At 47.6% G+C, this 24,736-nt stretch overlaps 3 protein-coding genes across 3 annotated transcripts; all 3 read left to right on the plus strand.

Annotated features, from left to right (window-relative positions):
• Positions 1-3,826: 3,826 nt before the first annotated feature.
• On the plus strand, positions 3,827-8,405 carry FMAN_04654 (uncharacterized protein; the record flags this gene model as incomplete). Its single annotated transcript, XM_041828612.1, has 5 exons — positions 3,827-4,868; positions 5,022-5,179; positions 5,281-5,899; positions 6,124-6,687; positions 6,742-8,405. 5 exons carry the CDS (start codon positions 3,827-3,829, stop codon positions 8,403-8,405), a joined length of 4,047 nt encoding a protein of 1,348 aa, XP_041679458.1.
• Positions 8,406-11,651: 3,246 nt separating this feature from the next.
• FMAN_04653 (uncharacterized protein) lies at positions 11,652-12,777 on the plus strand (the record flags this gene model as incomplete). Its single annotated transcript, XM_041828613.1, has 2 exons — positions 11,652-12,128; positions 12,184-12,777. 2 exons carry the CDS (start codon positions 11,652-11,654, stop codon positions 12,775-12,777), a joined length of 1,071 nt encoding a protein of 356 aa, XP_041679459.1.
• A 5,295-nt stretch (positions 12,778-18,072) lies between these two features.
• On the plus strand, positions 18,073-19,458 carry FMAN_04652 (uncharacterized protein; the record flags this gene model as incomplete). Its single annotated transcript, XM_041828614.1, has 1 exon — positions 18,073-19,458. The coding sequence occupies one exon, from the start codon at positions 18,073-18,075 to the stop codon at positions 19,456-19,458; it is 1,386 nt and encodes a 461-aa protein (XP_041679460.1).
• Positions 19,459-24,736: the final 5,278 nt, after the last annotated feature.

Raw genomic sequence — 24,736 nt, forward strand, 5'->3', positions numbered from 1 at the left:
GATGTTTTGGGGGCTATGACGCTAAGGGTCGAATATGTGCCCGTATGCTTATCGCGAGATTCTGATACGGATCGGACGGCGAGGTGTTAGAAATGATGGGAGTCTAGGTTTTATTTCGGACAGAAGAAGACGTGTTAAGTTGGACACGTGCCGGAGCGATAAGAAGTCTAAAGATGGGCTCGAATGATGATGTGGCGATCTGTAGTCAGCTCTGATGATTTGTTCAGAGTCTGTGGTAGCATCCAATGAAAAGACGAATAGACGATTGTTGCCTAAGGCTTGAACTGGCAGTCATGAGGGCAAACATGGTCAAACTCGTTATTGACAGCCGTAGAGAGACCTGGCCTCTAGCGATACCAAATACAGGTTCGTTTTCACAAGTTCAGTACAGCACTCGATTATCTCGCTAACTATGAACCTCGAAGGTCACATCATGACATACAATTTGTCCTAAATAAAGCCCCACATTAGGGTCTTTCGTTCGAGCGACTTCGGATATAGCAGCCTAACGCACTGTCGAGTAAAGAGGAGAACACTAAGTAATGCGTTTTCTATTGCGTTCTGTGTAGTAAAAAGGCACAAAATCCGTACGGTGGTGGATCATATCTGCTTCATCCGGTCCTGGTCGTCGGAGTGAGGCTTCGCGACATACATACAACATCGAGCGGCGGCCAACCCGACAAGAATGCTTACAGCAATACAATCATAGCATCGTAAGCAAGTTTCTGAAATTTCTCTACTCAATAAGAAGGGTTTTCATGTCATGTTACTGTTCCTTCTTTGGGGCCATGGTCTACATAACGCAGGTGTTGAAGCTTGAGGTAATTGTTCAAGCTTTACGGTGTTATAACACAAGTCCTGTAACTTGCTTCAAAAACTTCAGAATTAGATAGATCCTCATCTACTCTTTTACTGCAATAATTTCGCAGAATCAATATACACTTCAGGTATATAGCGTCCTGCAAGAAACTATTTCACATGCCACAGCTCCAGGGTGGATGTGATCCTAGCAGGGAGCATCCTCGTTTATCGCCCCATAGCCATGAAACAATCCTTTATGCGAAACTGTGGAACCTCAACTGAACGTATGTATAGGCGTTCAGGCGTTACGAGAAATATTATTCTAGATGCCCTGGGAAGCCAGAAAACCTCAGATATTGAGACAGGTAGGGTACAGATGAAGCCCAAAATAAACTTACCCAAGACTCTCTTGATCTTATGCTAATTTACCTATATATTTCTTATCATTTGGGGTTGAAGCCTTTAGGTTTCCTGTCTCCTCCAGAGTTCCAATGTCATCAACCTGACGGCTATAGCGGCGCAATACAAGGAGGCACTGTCATGCTTTGTCTCACACGAGTACCCCTCGAGAATACTCGATAGAACGGCCATGGGGTCAACTCAAATGCACCCGTCTTTGTGTTCAAGTCAATTCAAAACACTTATTGATTAAAGTCAAGTTTGGAAAAAGCTCAACTGACAAAAGCGGCAGCAGGATGTATCGTACTGGCAAAAGTCCCCCGAGCAAGGATGCTGATAGCACATGGCCTAGGATACAAGATCCTTCGCTCGACTACCTCTAATGTTAGGCTCGCACGGGACGTGGAAGTTTTAAATACCCTCATGCAAGAATGATTCCCAACAACTCAGCCTCCTAGATGATCACCATTGAGAGTGCCAGGGCTAACCTTACAAACCGACACTGAATTGGGAACTAACTTTAAAGAACAGAGCCCTAAATGTGAAGTGCACTGCCCGGGCAGCTTCCTACGTTCCACAGTACCTGTTCTTTCAACTGGAAGTTGTTCTGCAGTTGATGAGCAATACCGAGTTGCAGCCACCCATCTTCGCGAATGCGAGAATTGCGAAGCTGTTGGTTATGCCCCGATGACAAGCCACGCAATCTAGAATTTATCGGATTTAGCGACCAACACCATTAACGGATACGAAAATGAGTTTAATGACCGGGATTCGGACTCGGGAGCTCCCGATCACCTCCTTGCTCTCATTCTATGCTGACAATCGGGAACCGGCGTCAAGAACCCACCGACCTCCGATGGGATTGTAAGTTTACCCGAATCTTCTGAAGACCACATTCGCTATTGAACGAGATTGTTATTGCTCTTCTCATAATTGTGCAGCACACAGATCCATCTGTGTACCAAAGTGCTACCATACTCGAACCTCAATACCTCATCGAGGTGACATGAATCTGATGCACAACGGCTTGTGCATTGCAATGCTTGCCCCCTGTGATACGGCGCTGGGACATTCAACATCAATCTGGAGCCTGTTGCTTGTGCTGACAGACTGTGTATGGCATACCTGAAGCTCGAGGCTTGTGGAGTGCCAGTGGTTGTTGCGTCCAGGGACTCTTGTTGGATAACATAATTACATTGGCCGAATCGTGGCTTCGAAGCGTGCCGAAGTCCCGTGCTTATTATTTACCCGGCTCCGGTTTTGACTGTCTTCTAATAAAAGCTCCGAAGCCTGGAGTAGGCTACGTATGTAAGTAATAAAAGGGAACCGATAGTGGCAGATTGAAGCGAGTCCGGCGCTGTCCGAAAGCAGCAACCGTTTCGACGCCGTAGAAATGCTCCACAGAAGCTCGGCCGCCTAAGCTCTCTGCAACGAATACCTGTCTGATCGTAAGTTGGCTGGCGGGAAAAGGCAGGAGATATGAATGGGGCCAAGAGCAGGACCCAGATAGACGACGAAGTATTATGTTTATTTTATAGAACAATCATCGAGTAAAAAGTAAGAAAATTTTCTTCTTTCGAAATCATCAAAAGAATCGAATCGCAGAGCAATATCGAACCCATAGAGATCTAATTCCAATTCCAATTCCAATACTAATAGCTTTCAGATGCAAAAGACTTGATTCCTTGCCTTTCCTTTTCAACCTAACCGAGTTGAAGACTGTGAGTAAGCGCTGGATATTTTCACTCCGTAGGATTACCCACCACGGGTTGTCGGACTACTGCGGGAGTCCGAGGGCAGATCCAATGATTCAAGATGGTCAGAGACAGACAGCCAGAGACAATATACGCGGTGAGATGACTCAAACAATCGGTACATCTGCAGCTTTTTTGACCGGGAGGATTGTACAGTCTCCATCGCAACGGGGTTCTCTGACTCCCAAGACATTGGATACTGAGATCACACACAGATCAGAGATCCCTGTACTGGACCGGCTTACGGGGTCTTGAATACGCCTGAGCATGAGTGACAAGTGACAATGGAACATTCTTCACCAAGGATGCTCCCCCCCATGCTCCAATCTGCAAGAACCCCATATTTGAGCCGCCAATGAATGATTAGCGGATCAGACATTCGTTTAGCTGAAAAGGGAAGAGAAGCGTAATCGACCTCTGGACCAGGCGACTTTTTGTGTCCCGGCCCGCGTCCGACAGCAAGGTACACTAAGCCAGTCCAACAGACGTGGATGTGTTGCCCAAGCTCAGTTATTTAAATAAATTGTCCATTCATTTCGAGTCGCATTTTCTTGTGTTCTCGATCGAGAAATAAAACTGATCCTTCGCACACTGTTTCTCACCAACACAGTCCGTACTGATAGGAAGCTGCTCACTTGGGGCCTCATCGTTGCCCGTGCTGCAGCTTATTCGACTTGGACTCTCTATGCGAAAAATACATGAACGATCAATACGCATGATTCGCTAATCTCGACGACAACTATATCAACTCAACACCCACTGGTGTTTCCTTTTCATCCAAGGGTGTTTCTTCMCCCCGCCAATAACTTCCTGTACACCTACTCTTCTTAACCACTGTTAAGGTCTGGTTCTTCAATAACCGCATCATCACCATGACCGAGATTTCGGAAAAGGCAGCCGCTGCAACAAGCAGCAGCAATCCCTCGCGGCCATCGTCGTCAAGCCACAGCGGGAGTGGTTCAACCGACAAAGATGCAGTTCGCCCACACATGAAATCTTCGAGCGATCCCAACAACGAAAAGTTGGACTTGACAAAGGCCGATTCAGCAGTCATTGTGCCTCCCAAGGCAGAGAATATCGAGGATCACTATCGACACTTGCCACCTGACGAAGCCGAGGTGTTGCGACGCCAAGTCGTCAGCCCCGAAGTCAAGCAGGGCGTGGCTGTACTATACAGATATGCCTCCCGCAACGACATATTAATTATTCTGATCTCATCTATATGTTCAATTGCTGGCGGCGCGGCGCTTCCTCTCATGACCGTTGTCTTCGGCAACCTTCAGCATGTGTTCCAGGATTTTTTCGTTAATCGTACCTTAACAAGCAGTGCCTTCAATGACAAATTGGTGGAATTCGTTTTGTACTTTGTCTATTTAGGCATTGGCGAATTCATTGTCGTATACATATCGACTGTTGGGTTTATCTATACCGGAGAGCATCTGTCAGCAAAGATTCGGGAGCATTACCTTGAAAGCTGTTTAAGACAAAACATCGGTTTCTTCGATCAAATTGGCGCTGGCGAAGTAGTCACACGAATTACCTCCGACACGAATCTCATCCAAGATGGCATTTCGGAGAAGGTGTCTCTCACTCTTGCAGCTGTGGCTACGTTCGTCTCGGCCTTCATCATCGGTTTCATCAAGTATTGGAAACTGACTCTGATCCTTTTTTCTACTGTCATTGCTCTCCTGCTCAATATGGGCGGTGGTTCATCCTTCATATTAAAATATAATCGACAAAGTCTCGAAGCCTATGCTCATGGAGGAAGCCTTGCGGACGAGGTCATCAGTTCTATTCGAAATGCTGTCGCATTCGGGACGCAAGAACGCCTAGCCAGGCAATATGATGCCCACCTCAAAAATGCGGAATACTTTGGGTTTCGTGTCAAAGGCGCTGTCGCTTGTATGATTGCAGGTATGTGTTTCTCTAGGGTGTTGAAGATGCATGCGAATGGCTTCAACCACAACCCACCCATCCTCCACCAACTCTATACCACACCCCATCCTTCTTACACAACTCCTCATATGTCGAAGTGCCTTGTACGGAATGAATTTCTAATCTAATTAGGTATGATGATGGTCCTGTACCTCAACTATGGCCTGGCCTTTTGGCAAGGTAGCAAGATGCTTGTGGATGGTGAAACCTCACTTTCCAACATCCTGACTATCCTTATGGCTGTGATGATAGGCGCGTTCAACCTAGGTAACGTCGCTCCTAACATTCAGGTATGTTAATTCCAGTTTCCCCCAGCATCTTAGCGATGGACAGGCTGCGTGTTTCGATATGTACCACCTATGCACTATTTGAAAGCTAACCTTATTTACAGGCTTTTACGAATGCAGTCGCTGCTGCTGCCAAGATCTTTAATACAATTGATCGTGCTTCTCCCCTCGATTCTTCTAGCAATGAGGGCGAGAAGCTCGAGAATATCCAGGGTTCCATCCGCCTTTCGAAAATCAAACACATCTATCCGTCTCGCCCGGAAGTCACGGTGATGGATGATGTGAGTCTCGAAATCCCGGCTGGAAAGGTAACGGCTCTTGTTGGGGCATCAGGCTCGGGCAAATCGACGATTGTGGGCTTGGTTGAACGGTTCTACGATCCCGTGCAAGGCACAGTTTACCTGGATGGACACGATATCTCTAAACTTAATCTTCGATGGCTACGACAGCAAATGGCTCTTGTCAGCCAAGAACCCACGCTCTTCGGTACTACTATCTTCAACAACATTCGTCACGGTTTGATCGGCACCAAGTATGAAGATGCGAGCGAGGAAAAGCAGCGTGAGCTGGTTATCGAAGCTGCCAAGAAGGCAAACGCGCATGACTTTGTTTCTTCTCTCCCCGAAAAATACGAAACCAACGTTGGAGAACGAGGATTTCTCCTCTCAGGTGGCCAGAAGCAGCGTATTGCTATCGCTCGCGCCATCGTTTCCGATCCTAAGAGTAAGTTCATGACTATAAAAACATGCGATTTTTTACCAAAGCCCAAGAGACTCTTGAGTCTATCCTACGATACTCTAGTCTTGCCTAAGTCAAGAAAACCCAAGTCTGACACTTAGGAAAGTTTATGGTATCTTAGGATAAACCTCAAGCCTGGTTATATCCCCAGTACCACCGACCCCCTCTCCCCGGAGTAGCCGGTATTCTCTGAACTAACCTGATTCTAGTTCTCCTCCTTGACGAAGCAACGAGCGCTCTCGATACCAAGTCAGAAGGTGTTGTACAGGCCGCCCTTGAGAACGCCTCTGAAGGTCGTACAACTATTACCATTGCTCATCGTCTCTCAACTATCAGAGATGCCCACAACATCGTTGTGATGTCCGATGGTCGAATCGTTGAACAAGGGACTCATAACGAACTTCTAGAGAACAAGGGGCCATATTCGAAGCTTGTTTCGGCACAAAAAATTGCCGCTGCTGAGACAATGACCCCTGAGGAGCAAGCTGCCATTGATGAGGAGGAGGTATCACTTATGCGGAAGATGAGCGAGAAGCAGGCTGCAAACATAGCTGACCCTAACGACGACATCGCAGCCAGGCTAGACCGCACGAGCACCACGAAATCCGCATCGAGTCTGGCTCTTCAAGGTCGCAAAGCCGAGGTCGAACAAAAGTATAGCTTGTGGACACTTATCAAACTCATCGCGTCTTTCAACAAGAAGGAATTGGGATTCATGCTTGTGGGACTGCTGTTCTCTGCTGTATGCGGCGGAGGAAATCCTACGCAAGCTGGTAAGCTGCTAGATATCCCTTTCAAGTAATGCATCGTGACTAACTTTGTTCCAGTTTTCTTTGCCAAGCAGATCACAACTCTATCAGCGCCCGTGACAGATCAAACCAAGCACCAGATCAAGAAAGATTCTGATTTCTGGAGCGCCATGTATCTCATGCTCGCTTTTGTTCAGTTGTTCGCATTCGTCATTCAAGGTGTTTTGTTTGCGAAATGTTCTGAGCGACTAGTCCACAGAGTAAGAGACCGAGCTTTCCGAGCCATGCTTCGTCAGGACGTTGCCTTCTTTGACCGCGATGAGAACACTGCAGGAGCACTCACTTCATTTCTTTCGACTGAAACAACTCACGTTGCCGGACTGAGTGGCGTGACGCTGGGAACCTTGTTAATGGTCGGCACGACACTCATCGCTGCCATGGCTCTATCCCTAGCAATTCAGTGGAAGCTTTCACTCGTGTGTATTTCATTGATCCCCGTCCTCTTGGGATGTGGCTTTTTCCGCTTCTGGATCCTCGCTCAATTTCAGCGCCGCTCCAAGACTGCCTACGACAGCTCTGCCGGGTTCGCTTCCGAGGCAATCTCCGCCATCCGCACCGTCGCCAGTTTGACCCGCGAAGAGGATGTTATGAAACAGTACAGAGACTCTCTCGCTATACAACAGCGAAAGAGTCTAATCTCCGTCCTGAAGTCCTCCACCCTATACGCCGCCTCCCAGAGCCTCCTGTTCGCCTGTTTCGCGGTCGGATTCTACTTTGGAGGACACCTCCTCTCAAAGTATGAACTCAGCATGTTCCAATTCTTCCTCTGCTTTATGTCGATTGTGTTTGGAGCGCAATCAGCAGGAACGATCTTCAGTTTCGCGCCAGATATGGGAAAAGCCCATCATGCTGCTGGTGAGCTGAAGAAGTTGTTTGATAGACAGCCCGTGGTTGATACCTGGTCGGATAAAGGAGAGCGGTTGCCTCATGTTGAGGGTACCCTAGAGTTCCGCGATGTTCATTTCCGATATCCTACGAGACCTGAACAGCCCGTCCTCCGTGGTCTCAATTTGACTGTTCGACCGGGACAGTACATCGCCCTTGTGGGCGCTTCAGGTTGTGGAAAGTCAACTACCATCGCACTTCTAGAGCGATTCTACGACCCCCTTTCGGGCGGAGTATTCATCGACGGTCACGAAATCAGCACGTTGAATGTAAACGATTATCGATCACACATTGCACTTGTCAGCCAGGAGCCTACACTTTACCAAGGAAGCATCAGGGAAAACATCCTTTTAGGCACTGCTCGCGAGGATGTCTCGGATAAAGACATTGAGCATGCGACTCGTGAAGCCAACATCTATGATTTTATTGTGTCACTTCCTGACGGCTTTAATACTATCGTTGGTAGTAAGGGTGCGTTATTGTCTGGTGGACAGAAGCAGCGAATTGCCATTGCACGAGCTTTGATCCGAGATCCCAAGATCTTGCTCCTTGACGAAGCAACTTCAGCTCTGGACTCCGAGTCAGAGCATGTGGTACAGGCAGCGTTGGACAAGGCGGCCAAGGGCCGAACTACTATCGCTGTTGCGCATCGTCTAAGTACTATTCAGAAGGCTGATGTCATCTACGTTTTTGACCAAGGCCGTATTGTTGAGCAAGGAACACATTCGGAGCTGATGAAGAAGAATGGACGTTATGCAGAGCTGGTCAACTTGCAGAGCCTCGAGAAGCAGAGTTAGGCTGAGGTGGCATTGTGAGACTTTGGTGCATTGTATCGGCGTTTGGGCGATCTGTTGTTAGCAGGGACATTCTCCTCTTTAAGAAAGGAGGGCATTTTCTCATTATTGTTTGTAATATTTCTGATGTATACCATCTGATCAACCAACTCTCTTCAAACATTCAAATGCCATACCACAGACGTGCGTCAGGAAGCAAGAAAACTTCAACCCTTAACTCATCAGGAGACCCCTAAGACTTGAGTAATTTACCTAAGTACCTAGTATTTACATGATTCAGGATTAATATCCTCAGTCTTACTGCCTCCCCCAGGGGGCAATCGGAGTTCCGCCACATGGCTATCGCGTGCAATTGCACATCCAAGACAGGAAGAATAGGGAATGAGAAGGGGTCTCGAACATGACAGCTGCAACTATCAACTCTTGGCTAATGAACGAACCATACTGGGAGTTCTGGAAAGACGACAATGATTGACGAGTACAAACAGCGGATAACCGCATTGTTTACCTATGGTCTCTAACCTTATTAGCGGTAGACGCGGCCACAAAGAACCAGTCACTCGTTTACGTTTATGGCCGAACGAACGGTCCGCCGACGGCGGGACCGGTGAATGTGGTGATGACCCCCCGATTGTTTTAGACAATTGTCTCTGCTAACTTTAGACATCGCACGGTAGCCAACAGCTGAAAATGCGGAAGTCGGAAAACTCGACATGGTATTGGAGGTAAAAACGCTTTGTTAGATAAAGGTTATCTTTGTAATATTTGAACAAGCTACTACGGAGTAATGAATCGTGTTATTCATTTTTGAGAGTCGCTTGATGATCGAGACCGAACCCATCTCGCATCGCATCAGAGGCTAGAGTTTAGCTAGGGCAGGGATTCCTTGGCAGGGGAGCAAAGCTTTTCATTGGAGAGGGCTAAGGAGCCAAGGAAATTACTTTAGGCGTTGCAGAAACCATGCAAGGTACGCGAGAAGCTCTATCTGGTCTTGGTGGAGATTGTGAGGACGTTTACTCTGTAGAGGAATTCAACATGGCTTATGGAGTAGGGAGTAAGAAAACTTGCGACCGTTAATGAGGCAGTCAGGGTGCCAAAATTAAAAATAAAAACTCTACCTAGGTACCTAGTCTAAAGTACCAAGTTATACTCGTCGCTCAGGGGGCCTGTCTTAGCTTTGGCAGAGAATCGTTGGTGAAATCAGCATTACCTGAGCAACCGTCAGCGGATAGAACCATTCCGGTACTGGCCTGAAGCTGACGAGGACCATCTCAGTTGAAGAAACAAAACATTACGACGGAATGAAACGAAACGGTGAGAATGAATGAACAATCTTGCAAGTTTTCAGTCGCGTGCATGCATGAACTGAACTTCAACTGACAGACCTGATCGAGAACGGATAGTCCCTCCGCAGCACCCACCAATAAACCTTGGAATGAGGTGATGTCCTGAAGCGATCCTACCTACACTAGAAATCGGTCGTAGATGCTATTTTTTGCCTTGTCGTGGCTGGATCCATGGTAATGGTGGCTGGCCCGTTATGGGGAAGCGAGATTTGACCCCCCCCCCTTTTCTAGTCGCCTTTCCTAAGCCTTGCCGTCTTCAGCTCGATGTCCGTTTCGACCAGAGAATACATGCGGGAACATGCATTCTGGCTTGCGAGCAATCAGCCGTGTAACCCGGAGAATATGAGAGTGTTGTATCCGTACAGTACTCCTTACATGTGCATGCAATACCGTTCGGAGAATGAAGGTTCCCTCTAGGATGCCGGTAGTAAGCGGGCCGGCTTGAAACATAACTGAGCCCTGGTGCTCTAAGAATGTGAATGCCATGGACGCGTAAGGCGAAGGAGGTTTCTCTTCTTCTACAATTGATGTTTTGTGGTTTGTCTGTGTATCAGGAGAGAGTTATCGGAGTGGGTGGCAGTACATACATGGAGCTGGGTGATTAATTATCAGCAGATTTTTTATTATACTCTCCTGAACTGTATCGCCGTGCAGCATTCTTTGAGCAATTTTTCTCTTCCATCTTGTATAAACTTCGCATTATTATCCAGTTACAGTACACACTTTACACTTTAGGTGACACGGTACAGCACACTGCATCAGGCCCAGTCAATAAACCGTCGCGCTAACAGACACTACTGCAAGCCTCAGAGGAGGGTTTAATTATCCTTGCTGTTTCCTGGGTTCAAGCCATGGGTCTCTCTCTCTGCTCTTGAACTTGATTGATTCATTGATGCCTGCTCGATCCTGGTCAAAATTGACAAGCATCAAAAAGCAAGGCAGGGCCTGGGCTGGAATCGTTTGTCTCCCCTCCGACTTGGCCCGCTAGAGTCAACTTGGCTGTCCTTGTAGGGGTTGTTGCTTTCTTGTCCGGCACCACTGATCCCATTTCCCGTGATATCCACTTAGAATTCTATACTGGCATCTCTGATCAACTGGTGGGCGCCCTCTTCCTTTCCTTCGTTTTCTTTTTGCTTGCGCAGCAGTCGAGTTACAGACCTCCCTCTACTTCAGGTGCTGTTAGAGCCGCCGTCGATCACTCGTTTCTCGACCCGCCATTCATTCGTTAACTTGCATCCGTGCTCGTCAACCCCAATACTCCTTTTCGACTTACTCACGACGATCATTTTCAACCCCAGACTCAACTTCATCAGCTCCAACTGCAACTGCAATATACAGTCACTCGTTCTTTGTTATATCCTGTCCCTTTTGAATAAGCACTTGGCCACACCAACCGCTGCCAAATTTGTGCAAGTCTCGAGCACCCAATAGCAATTCTACGGCCATCTCATCTCCCCCCCTGGCAACCAATCCCATCTCGCATTTGGTATATCACGCACCGCATTACACTCGTTCTCGACCATCGAAGCTGCAAGAGGACCCCCGCGAACGATTCTCATTTATCAATTGACTTCCCACTCATCGGAAGTGTCGTCCGACTTGGAACCTTGCAATTGCGCCATGCAACGACAACAATAAAGATCCTCCACCGAGAAATTGTTAAATATCGTGATTGACTCACTACCGCTACAACTATCGCTTCACTATCCAATACTGACGTACCACCACCTTTTATCGTGTCAAATTGGGCCCATCGTGGTGAAACACATTCAATCTTCTGTGATTGTCTGTGCTGCCAATCCACTCAAAAGGTTGTACACATCGCCATCAATTCGATTGCTGCACATTTTTGGAATACGATTTTAATACATCTTTGGCGTCCTTCGCCTCGTCGCTCGTTACCATGATTTCGTCATCGTGGTCTGCCTCAACAACGACTTACAGTAGGCCCAAGGCCACCAGCTACCGCGCGCCCCGCTTGCGAATAGCCTTATCATTTCTCCTACTCCTAGCATGTCTTACTTCTACGGCCCTAGCGGGTACTGAGACATCATCGTCTTCGCTACGACATCGACGACACTATACACCTACAATCAACAGATACGAGCTACACCGACGCAAGGATGAAGACGAGGTCAAGGAGATCGTCAACAAGGAAACCCCTTCCAAAACTGAGGGCAAATCCAAGGCAACAACTGTCACCATCCAACGTGCTGCAAAGACCGCTGCTGCGACAAACACACCTTTACCTGAAGCTTTTGACGGAAACTTGTCAGCCGAGCTTTCGACCACATCAGATAGTAACTGCCCCGCGTTTCTGAATGGTATCCTTTCCGACCCTTCTTACGAGACTTGCTACCCCCTCTCTATGATGCTCCAGGTAAGTTCCAGTCACTGGATGGGCAGGCCGGTAATAAATATTGACAAAATCTCAGACGTCCCGTGGCTTCTTCGAAGCCCAGAAGCAGCTCTTGAGCATAGTCCGAGTACTCGATGCAACATGTGCTGCAAACGTCACATACTGCACCGACTTTTTCGATGCTGCAGCGCGCAACCTCACTGCATCAGAAAACTGCAAGCAAGAATGGGAATCGGGCAACACTATCGTCAAGCAGTTCCTCTATGGCATGAAGGCCTACGAGATGATGTACAAGGCTACATGTCTTCAAACACCCGAAGATGATATGTATTGTTACGCCAATGCTGTCACAAATACCACGACCGCCGCCAACGCCTACTTCTACTACCTACCGTACAATCTTACTTTGCCTGGTAGCACCAACCCTTCATGCAGCTGGTGCATACAAGAAACTATGAACATCTTCCATGCAGCCGCTGAAGACCGTTCTCAACCTGTGGCACTCACCTATGAAAGTGCAGCTCGACAAGTGAACACTCTCTGTGGCCCAGATTTTGTTAATAGCACTTTGCCTCCAGAAGAGACCAACTTGGCTCATGTGTTTGCCCCGTCATGGGTTGGCTTAGTACTTGCCCTGGGCAGTGCAGCACTAGTCAATGCTGTGTTATAGAATATCGACCCTGAACGGCACCACCTCAGCTATACCTCTTTCACTTCTCAATATTCGACTATTACTCTTTTAATAAGTTATGACTACAGATCCATATGCTGGGTTTGTGTTTTCTCTTCAGATACGATGCACTTGGCATATCTTCATGACTTGATACCCTTACCAACTTCTTTCCTTTTATTTGTTGAACCGATTTCAACCTTCCAGCCTGTGGGGATGGAAGCAGATCGACATGCAAAACAATGCTATAATATTATACTACGAGGTTACATACATACTTTCTGCCAAAGCTGACTTGGCACTTTTTTACTTGGTTTCAAGAGTTGATTTGGAAAAGCGAGCACAGCCTGGAGTTTTCTGGTTGGGCATGGTGGGTTTATGCTTTGTATTTTCTACTGGATTCAATGGATGAGCGGGCTTGGGACATGATAGATCGGTCGGCTTCAAAAGCGTGACGGGCTCCAAATGTGACACGGTGGGACATGGTATCTGTGTATTGCTTAGAGAGACCACGATGACTGAGCACCCTAAGGGCCCTAGGGGGAAAAGAAAACTCAGTACCTTGATCCTATATGATAAAAGACTTAGGTAACTTGGCATAAGTTTAGGATAATTTTTACTAGATTTAGAATATCTTTGTCAAGTTTAGGGTGGCTTTTACTGAGTTTATTTTGACACCCCATATCAAGGTCTGATATTTTCTTGATCCCTGAGGGCGCTGTACAGCTAATGGTCAGTGTAGGCAGATAGGATAGAGACATGAGATGCTTCCTTATGCCTCATTTTCGTATCTTGATCACTTCCCTTCGCTATTCAACCGGGCTCGATTGGGAGGATGTCAGCCCAAGCTGTAAGTGAGCATCAATGCTGGGTAGAGGAGGTCTTATAGCAATGGCTATGCATGCATGAGCAGTGCAGTAGAGACTACCGGCAGCACGGTCACTGGCCGACTTTACTGGATTGGAGCTCGTCTTCAAGCTGTTGTGGAACGTAGCCAAGCTCGATGGTAAGCCGCAGTGAGGGAATGGTGCTAATGTGAAACTGTTCCAATGCCATGGAACTGGATGTGTACGCATGCATGCAAGCAAAGAAGGCGCTTCAATAACATATGGTGTCATCTTGGCATGTACTTCAGTTAAAACATGGTGTTTACTGTTGAAGGCCGGAATGCTGAGGTGCATGACGTGCAGCCCTGCCAATAGTAGCTGGGTGTAACGAGAACAGACGGTTATTTCCCAACAGGCAGGAGAAGAACAAGGAAACCAATCCTGATACTCTATCATCGGATCGTTTTGCTGGTGTTATGCTATTGTTCAATAAGCTCATAGCAGGATTTCTTGGTGCTTATGATCTGCTATACCAACAAGGTGCATTCCCCTTCAAAGCGTAAGAGCCAATCGTAGGGTAGCTCTGACAGAGAAGCTGCATGGTGGTTCATTAGGCCTACAACGATTTGTAAATCATTCAATCTGGTTGTTTGGCTGTGGTGTGTCATAGACTTGGTTTGAAGGTCCGAGCCCGTTCTCTGGGAGCAAGAAAACATCAGACCTTGATATATAGTGCCAAAATAAATACGGCAAAGGTATCCTAAACTCAGGCTAAATTTATACTAAGCTTATACTACGCTACCTAAGCCTCTTTGTCACCTAGTATCAAGGTCCTGAGTTTTCTTCCCCCCTAACTTGCCCGTCTAGCCCGTGTCCGTACAAAGGAGTCTGCTAGCCTGTAGTCAGGCTGGAGCTCTAGCCATGGCGTCTTGGTTCGCGTATCTCAACGAATAACATTGTGCATGATGTTGTGACCGAAATGTAGCCAGCAGAATCGAAAGTTCAAACTTCAAAGCTGAATGGCGTGGAAATGACGAATTACCAGACGCGTCCTAGCTTGCCTGTTTGCCCACGCTCCGGGTCTGTGGAGCACCATATCCATGGATCGAGCAGACGATACCTATCACTTTACATCACCGATATTGCGTTTCTAACAATGGAGGAGACAGAGGTGTGTCGCCGGTTTGCAATTTTGGGTTTATAGTCTTTGATGGCCAGTGACGATGGGGGTTGTACATCGAAGGGAGAAAGAGACTCTTTAGTACCACGTCTAACTTGAGGAGTGGAGGCGATTATGTCGGCATCTTGGATCGGTGAGTGCTGATAGAATGCTCCAATGTAGATACTTACCTAGGTACTGTCAGACGACATGCATGCGTCGTTGCGGGGAGGGGTGAGGGCCTACCTAGTTCCGGATATGCATGTGCAGTCAGCAGGCTTATTAGTTCGATGTAACATTGTCGTCCCTGCAGAGAAACTTATCCACAATGTTGAAATATCTTAGGATTTATACTCAAGACGCCCAGATTGTTATACAGCATGTCGACGCACATATCTGCGCTCAAATACAGCGTCGAACTCAGCTTTTGTACATACCAGAGATGAACCACTGGAACGAATCAGCAACCTCCGGGGGAGCTCCCAGAGAAGAGGCCAATGAAAGTTATTCCCGTTAGAGAAACGGCACGGAACGCAGTACGAGGGAAGCCAACCTGGTTTTTGTTACCTGATCTCAACAAAGCCTGACGAGGCGCGGTGGCGCTGAAACCCAGTTCAAGGCCATGCACTCAAAGATCAAAAAGCAATCTGATCTGGCCAGCACATCGACTCGTTCCCTTTTTTTGACAGTTGAACAGGATACGAATGGTCAGCATTCGACATAGACATCGCCGGAAGAGTCGAGAGCCCGTGTCATCACTTTGATAGCAGAAGGAAAGAGGGTTGGAAGGACGAAGCTCAACGGCACGGGCACTAAAACTCAGGATAGATGTAATCAACGACTCCAGTTGGAGTCTCTGACTGCTGGTGTGGATGAGTGACAGTTGACAGGTTGATGGTTAATGAAAGAGATGCTGGGTTAGTAGTTACCTTAATTAGACATTCAAGAGTCTAATAAAAATGGTTGAGATTCCTCGATGAGATGCAATTTGCCGATCTCCCTTGTGACTTTCTCTTTCGGCTTCTTCGATCTGAGTAAGGCGTTAGGTGGGCGGATAGCTTACCCGAGCTTGGGCTTGGGAAGGGCACAGACCTGAATCGATCTTGTCAACATCTTATCCCGATGGATGCCTTTAGCCAGCCAGATTCAGCCCTGGAATATCCTTTAAGCTACCTGAGGTTAGCAAGCCAAACTAAGGGATGCGATTCACGATATTTCCATCCGCTGATCTCCATCCCCTTGTGTGTTTCTGATGCCCTACAGGGAATCCAATGCTTCGATGATCGACCCGCCAAGGTCCACATATACCCATCATGAGCTGGCGTGCGATGCCCACTTGAGAGCCAAGATCCCAGACTGGCACTTTGCTGCATTCGTTAATTAGCGCGCACTCAAGATCAAGCACGAAGCTTGAGAGAGAGTTTATAAATACGATGATTTCAATGACGGCCTATGATAGAGAACGTTTGCGTGCCCCATAACTGCGACAACGCAATGGACAGGAGAGCCCAGACTAGCTACCTTATCTATACACCAAGTCATGTCATGGACTCGATACCGATCTGCTTCCCCGGCTGCCCGGCCGAGTCTTGGTGGTTTGCATAAGCCCCGTTTCTTTTATTAGGCCTCTTTTTATACTTGCACAGAGATGCGCGACTGTTGCCGGCGGCACTTCCATTGATTGAGGCAAGATGGGGCTTCAGGCCTCTATCTGCGGCCGCATGGCAGGTCAATTCCCTTGCAAGCATCCATCCGCTCAACTCACTCACCTACATGCCGACCTACCTACCTAGTTGCTTTTACTGCATTCAGCAACGCAATTTTTTCTTATTACATGCATACTTTACCTGACCACGGATGCTCCATTTGCATCTCGTGCCTGGTATTGGCTGTGATCCGAGGTGAGGTCAGATAGCGGGAGGCGAGTGCTGCTAATGGGTGCTTTTTGGGTTTTATGCCCAAGGCTTTTCCATGTCTGTTGGTAGGCCAGGCAATGGCAAATATTTATTAATAATCCCACCTCCCCCTGTCATACTCAATAATCTCTAGCTTTTCTTGCCATCACCTTAGAACTTGTGCTTGCGAGGGCTCATTTTGTACTATATCTTCAACTGTCACTGGCCCTGGTCAGCCATTTCGTTTTCTGACATCCGCATTCGGAAATCATCGAAATCGACGATTTGGGCCTGATCTTAGGCACACTGCTGGGTGGCTTTCGTTTCAGTTTTCTCTCTCGATTTACTGCCTCTCAAAGCTCAACGATATCTCTTCTGCCATTGGTCCTCCGCCAACAATACACGGGCGGGAATCTTGGTGGCTTCCTGGTTCTCCAGTCCTTGGGAGTTTCCTTCGTTTTGACTTTTGCCTCAGCCGTCTGAAACCTTCAGACTCGAACCATTCTATTCCGCTCTCGACTGAGGCTGGAACGGCTTTATGCTTAGGGTCATCGTCCCTCCAGCTACTTGACCTCTGGGTCCTTATTTTCTATTCTATACCTAGGCATGGTGTTTGCATTGTGACGCTAAACAGCTCTATCCTCGCATTCTGACCAATATTCATTCGCCTGCACGTTGGTGTTGCTATCCCTTTCTCTCACGCAAAGCCTTGCATTCTCTACAGCCGTCATATTCCCGCTAGAACCACGCTTATCAGAGACCAAATCCGGCTTCCTGGTGCGTGTGGTTGCGAGCTCGCCCACATCCCTCACGTTTTCCATCAATACACAGCAGAAACACGGCTGACCACACGGCCTCATTCTACAGCCCTTTTCCTCCAAGTCTTTTGCTGCGTATGAGCCTGTGTTTCCTTTGCTACCTCTCTCCAACCCGGACATTGTTGTGGGCTTGGTTGAGATTCTTCCGCTCCCCCCGGCCGTTAGCCAACCTGCTAGTCTCACTCAAAGGAAGGCTTTAATCGATCTGAGTCAATAGCGTCTTCTCAGACCGCTAGGAGCCCATTGAGGCTACACGCCTTTGACTACGCCAGCCTTCATCCACTCCCTCCCCCATCGTCTATCTGGGCAGTGGAACCGCCCGCATTCCATCTTACGGCCGACTCCCTGGAAGTAGTGGACTACTAGGCCCTTCCCGCTCTTTTCTTCCCTTTGGCCTGGCTGATCCTATTCTCTTATTGGACGCTACCGAAAGGGTTCTGCACTTGAGTACCTGGGGCATAAGTTAGCTGTTGATGCAACCGATCTAAGCCGCCACTGATCTTCCACTAATAAGCTCGACACTGGCGTCTCTCTTCCCATCCACCTTTGTTGATGGGAGTCCTTCCTGACTGAACCAGAAATATTCCACAACATTCATGTCTCTAACAGCTGTTGAGACCGCCGCACGAACATCACAGCGGCTGAACGCGATGCCACAGACCATGCCGGAGGCCATGCCACACCCACACGCGACGACAAAAATGAATTGGGCACCGGACACACATCATCCTCCTTGGGGCCCAGTTCACTCTTACTATGACCAACGCCTGTATTCCCCGGCGGGCCAACTCACCGTAGGGCCCGATCATCGTCGACCTTCGCAGCAGCAGCATTATCAACACCCACGAACTGGCCATGTTTACCAATCGAATGAGCTGCCAGGCTCTGTGCCTCAGAACCAACCCCATCCTCCACATCCCCATCCGCCATCTGGGCTATATGCTACTGACCATACAGCTGGACAGCAAGCCCGTCCACCCCAAGCTCCATCCGCTACTCTTCTACGGAATAGCGAAATGCTGGACCACGCGCAGAGCCACCCTCCAGTATATGCACCGAGGCTGCCCTCGGTGTTAGAGGATCAACCGCCCGCCTTCATACATGGTCAGCATAGGCCATCAATCGATATGCATGCGGTGGCCCCCTTCACAGAGTATCACTTCAATCCGCCAGTTACAACCAATGGTAGACCACCTGATTCGAATAGTCCTATGGTGTCTCCAACTGAACCGAGGCCTGATCCTATGAGGATAGCAGACATTCTTACCACTGGTGAGAGAAGTGGCAGTAGGACGAGCGTGGACAATCGCTCAGGAGGCGATGACCGCTTCAAGCTCCAGATACGACAGCAACCAATTGCGGCTCGATCATGTGGATTTGGGGAGAGAGACCGGAGAGTAATCGATCCGCCGCCAATCGTTCAGCTTCTCATCAACGACGCCAGTCTCACGAAAGAAGAGACAGCAAAACATCTGCGCTATCCCCACTACGTAATGAGCTGCTCTATTTTCGATGAATCTGGGTCTTCTGATGCCTCTTTCATGCCTGAAGAGTATCGGCAACAGCGCCGACTCATGGGCTTATTAGTCAGTGCCCCGCTTGTTGGCAAGGATGAACATGGCGAGGAGGGCTGCTTCTTCTGCTTTCCAGACTTATCCTGCAGAACTCCTGGCTCATTTCGCCTCAATTTCACCTTGGTCAAAATTGACCCAATCCGTGCAAAAGAGGTGAAGCGCTTCCCGACTTTGGTCACCGCTCAGAGCGATGTTTTCACTGTGTATACAGCAAAGGACTTTCCTGGGATGCAGGCCAGCACAAAGTTGACTAAGCGACTTAAGGAACAAGGCTGTATTATTTCTATCAAGAAGGGAAATGACCGGTCCAAAAACACCAGGAGTCACGACGATTCAAGCGATGGAGAACAAGATGAGGGCGAAGCTACGTTGCAAGGAAAGCGGCGACGCCGTTCGGCACGACAGTGAACTCGCAGCATATAATATACAGGGCGTTCGATGTGTTTTCAAGGCAGGCAAGTTTTGGGTCATACACGTACACGGATGGGACAACATGGCGCTATATTGATTGACGATGCTACCTTGGTGTTTCTATACTGCGATACAGAATGAAGGCTGTTCTGATGTGCTCATTGTACCATTGGTTTGCCTTTGTTTCAGCAAGGCATGCTTCAGTTAAAATAGTTTCAACCTATAAGTTGATGTTGAGAAGGGGCACTGTGCTCATATCACAACTTGTGGAATACAGAGAACAGCTGTTCTCCATCTCTTGCATATTTCCTTGTTGTCGCTAAGAACCCCAAATGCCGGTTACAAATCGCAACTCCTCTTGAGAATGATCATATATGGCTCAGCCGACCAGATCACGCTCGACCGACGATGCATATAAGCTAAGAAGTCGAGCCCCAGCCAACAGGATTTGCATATAAGCTTCTGTGAACAACAACTTTGGCAATAGCCAGGTTGTCTTGTTCCTTGTAGTCAGGAGGCGTAGATATTGCTGTTACTCCAGTTAAATGATGATTACTCCTTTGCATGGCCTCTAGGGTCTGTCCCAGCACCTAATTGGGTCATGACCTGATTGGGATGATTGAGTACCCAAGACTAGTTCACGGGTCACAAGCCATAGTCGCATTCCAGTATAGCATTTAGGCCCCAACCAGAGGTTTCCGTGGGTATTCACGAAGAAAGTTGCGCAGTATTTTGTTTCTCATCAAAGTTCAGCTGCATGACCGCTCGCTAGGGAGGTTTCGATGTTTCTGATGCAGGTAGGCAGGGTCTGGACCAAGGAGCCTTGTGTAAACGTGGCAAAATGCGTGCAACTTGTTGAATGTGATCGGTCAAGTTAACTAGTACTTGTTAGGATGTCAAAGTGAGATCTCGCGAACAAGGAAAGATCTGATGATAGAATGTTTTGTGACTTGGCAGCGTTATCCTTTGTCGTCAAGCTCAACGTTCTTTGATCGCCCAACTGACTGCTAGGATGGCATCCACAAGATTGGCACCACACCCCTTCGCTGAGTTGATCGACAACTAGTCTAGCATCATGCTGAAATATCTAGACTATCTAGCTATCTGAGAAGAGTACAGTAGAGTTGGTGGCACTAAGCAGGCAGGCAAGCTATCTAGCTCACATTAACATATGCCAAAATTGGAGTATCAGCCTTTTTCAGACGGCTGTCCTTGCTAAATGCACACCTACTCGATCAGCTAATGTCAGACAGAACCTTGGTCGAATATTAGACATTTTCAGTGGCTGCTCAATAGTCCATCGTTGTTGGAATATCACTGGGCCCCATACTACCAATTTCTGCTATTATTCTGTCTCCCGGATCCTGTACTCCGGAGACAGGCTCCTCCGTTGCGATGGCTTGGGGCTACCCGCCTTAAACTGCCATGAGACTGCGACCCGTGAAGATATATACAGAACAACCCTACATAGCCACCACCGTAAAATCTGGTGCGGGAACTACGCAAGCTCCCGCATCTACTGGATATAGTGAAAGCTCCATTATCTGATCTCGTGTGAGCAGTGAACTACTTAATTCGGAGAACGCTTGTCATTGTAAGTCTATGAGAGTAGTGCATTGCTTCCTCGAGGGAGAATATCCTACGGCACTCGATCTCATACGTTGATGAAGGATGTCAAAGTTAATACAAAAAGTTAGACATTGAGACTTGTATAGGAAACAGGCTCTTACGAACAAGTTTCTTCGTTTCCAGCTCAGGCTGCAGCGGAGAAAGGCATTGGAGATGAGTCTCCGGAGCAATCGTGCTATAGCATTCCACTGATTGATGATATGTGAGTGACAAGCAGATGCAAATCTGACATGTGTTTTCAGAATCAACTGTTGTTGCCGATCATGCCAAGGCCCGGAGTGAGACACAAGGTTTTGGGACACATATTAGATCCAGCAACTCATGACTCTTGTCGCCTCTCGGCGCCGCCCCCCACTATGCAAGCCTCAGCTTAACATGGTACAGCAGGTGTGTCTTTCTTGCACATGACTAGCATTGTACTGTCCCCTCTCTGGCATTGTCAATTCTCAGAGATTTCTAACGGCATCTTTGGTCGATTTTGTGACGAATCGATCTCACTAGCAGCAACAGCTTCCCTTTCAGAGTTGCCTTCGCCGAGTCAACCTATCAATCCTTCATATGCCAGAGCCCAAGACACTTTCAGAGTCCTTTTGCTGAAACCTAGAAGTCCATGCTTTCTCTTCCCCTTTCTAGCTTCCTCTATCGTGTCCCTGTTTATGTACAGAGTGGATGCTGGATCAGATCATAAGCTTGGCATGCTCAGAAAGCGGTGGTCCTTTCCAAAGCACCTGGAAATTTTAACGAATTATTTCGTAAGTGTTCGACAGGGTAAAATGTCAACACACCATTCCTAGCTACGGGCTCAGCCTCCTGACTTATCGATGGGCCCATGGGCCACAGTATGTAAGGGAAGATTGTGTTTATCATGTTACTACACGGCGAAGTCTTCTGCATGCAATGTCTCAAGAAAACCCAGTTGGCATAAACCAGCAGCGCTAGTATCCCTCCTGTACGCCACGAATTACCGATTACGTGCTTCTGACTATATCAACTGGGGTTGTCTCAGAATCCATTGTAAAATTGGCTGTCCGTTTTGGTGGGAGCGTCTTCATATCGAGATTTCCCACCGCGTTTGCTTTTATGCACGCCGGCGTATAAATCACTTCTGACAAGCGTTTGGTTATGTCCATCAGACGATTCGTCCTTGGGCTTTGGCGTCTGTGAGGGAAGGCCTCGTCTGAAACACCGGCTGACCCTCGAGAGAGTTTATGCGGATATCCCCCATCAGCCGTAGAGAACCAACAGGCCACAAGCATGTCTCCGAAGAATGCAGGCTTACATGGCAATGTAGCCAACAGAAGTTTAGAGGTTCATACCATGGAAGTAATCTTCCAGCAAAAAATAAATATTTAACTTCGTGTGGGCTTATAACTGGTCTAGTACTATATCGGGAATCTCTGGTTTAATGCCATGAATTAGAATGTTGATGACTTTCATTATGTTCTTACCCGTCAAACGGACGAATAACACCTTTGGATTCAAAATCCTGATAAATTTGAGAGAAATCATAGGCTTGTTACACATCGCTGGGCGTTTCAAGCATCAATACTGTTTCGTGGCTAAGGGTTTATGAACTTGGCACCAAAGAACGTGTTGCCAATGATGAGGACAATGTCTTCTGAAGTAGCAGATTTAACGAACCTAACGATAGAGTTAATCTTCATAAACACAGCCACGAATCTATCCTCGTAGTAGACTTTGAACTCACAACAACCCAGCTCTCACATTCTACCAACAGCGAAACTTGAAGAATAACCTCTCTGCAATAATCAAAGTTTTACTCTGATGCATTTCGGACTTTCACCTTCAGCATCATTGCTGTATATAGGGTAGATCATTCTCAATAACGGACATTACCATTCAACGTAGAACATTGGTGTTCACGATGGCCTACAAAAACACGTTTGTGGTTGATGAGAATGATGTACTGTTTCTCTGGGCTTTATGTGGGCGTGGGGTCGAATACAATGGCTTAACTTAGTAATCAATTGAAGAAGCAAGATGGCGGCTACCTGCATGCATTTGCCTAGCATGTGTAACTTTCGTGCAACTTGAAGCATGGTTAGAATGACGATGAAGTCACGGCTCCAGTTGCCTTCTTTGAGGTATCCGGATGACAAGTTGACATCAAGCCCACGCAATGATAAACGGGCCTCGTGGTTTGAGACTTCTTGAAAGGATCAGTCGGAGACTCGTAGATACCAGGGCGGCCGCCATCGAGTATCTTTTCAGTCAAGGACCAGGAGATTACCGTAGATAGAGGGCTCATCAGATAGGTGAAAGGTGAGTTGGATCCGAATGCCCATCTAGTTAACCTTTTATGCGAATAAAAAGGAAACCTACTAGCATGATAGCCAGTTGATATCTCACATTTGTGTGAGGACCGGGGACTTGAAGGGTGCTCGTTCAGGTTGACCTCTATTAGCAGAGGAATTGATATTCCTTCCGCAGTTGATCGGGCATGGCTGTGAATATTGGTACTGCATTTCTACTGCTTCAACCGAAAAAAATTCTTAACACTAGCTTAGTAGTGGATGGTTACTGACTCCTCAGCGCTCCTTGAGATGGAGAAAATTGACAATATTGAAGAAGAGAGCCTCGAAATCACTCGCAGAATAGTCAGATGTTCTATGGCACACTTTGGCGCCTATGAAGGAGAAGAGACATCAACTCCCAAGTGGCAGCTGGTGGTGAAGAGTGGTTACAGAGGGACTGCACGCATTCACCAATAGGAGCCAGCTAAACAGTCTAATTGAGAGTTTCCCATTAGATAGTCTTCGGCATAGTAGTTGCTTAGTTCGACTCGGGGGTAACAATTCTTAGAACAAAGCTTGTTGCCTTTCAGGTCTTTGTTATGTCGGCAAAGGGGGGCAATACAATTTAGGACCTCTATCTGAAGTGACAAGAAGGCATAGGTCAAGTCAGTATAATTTAGTATAGATTTAGCAGACCCCAGATTAGGTATTTCTGGGCACCTTGGCTTGACGCCGGAATTTCTCTTGCTCCCTGGGGATTAGCCAGTCTAGGTTGAGGAGTTGAAGAGAAGTCGGCCGTTGACAAAGCTCATTTGATGAACAAGCAGGGAGAATCCTGGCGCGTTTCAGGTCATTCTGGTGGAGCTTATGTAGTCCTCAACAGTCAAGAGAAAGGTAGAAGCCACGCGAGATGCTCTATAAAAGCCCAGATCAATCCACCGGTGTTCGACCTCTTACTAGGAGTTGGTGGCGCAACCAAAAACACGCAATTTATGAGTGATATTCGGATACCGCTTGGAGGCTCAACGGAGGGAAACGAAAACAAAAAGGTCTTTGGGTGAAGGCAAGGATACACTGTTTGTTTCTCTGACCCCAGTTCAAGTTCCTCCAGGGTTGAAACACCCGCTCCGTTTCGCGGCCACAAGTAATAGTACAAGGATCAGCCTGAGGTTTCCTGTGTTGCTCAGAACAGCCTACCTGTACTACGGATTGCAGGTTGACAAATTGTGAACGTTGCTGTTCAGAATGAGGTGGCAACAACATATAGATGACTATCGAATTCTCATCAAGTGAACTAACCGTCAATAGTCATAGTCGTTGATCGCCCAAGACCATCTCGATCATCCAGATTAAGCCCATGGCTCTGCCCCTGCAACGCCAGTTAGATCCCT

This window comes from Fusarium mangiferae (genome assembly GCF_900044065.1).
Source record: "Fusarium mangiferae strain MRC7560 genome assembly, contig: FMAN_scaffold003, whole genome shotgun sequence".
Classification (NCBI taxonomy): Eukaryota; Fungi; Ascomycota; class Sordariomycetes; order Hypocreales; family Nectriaceae; genus Fusarium; species Fusarium mangiferae.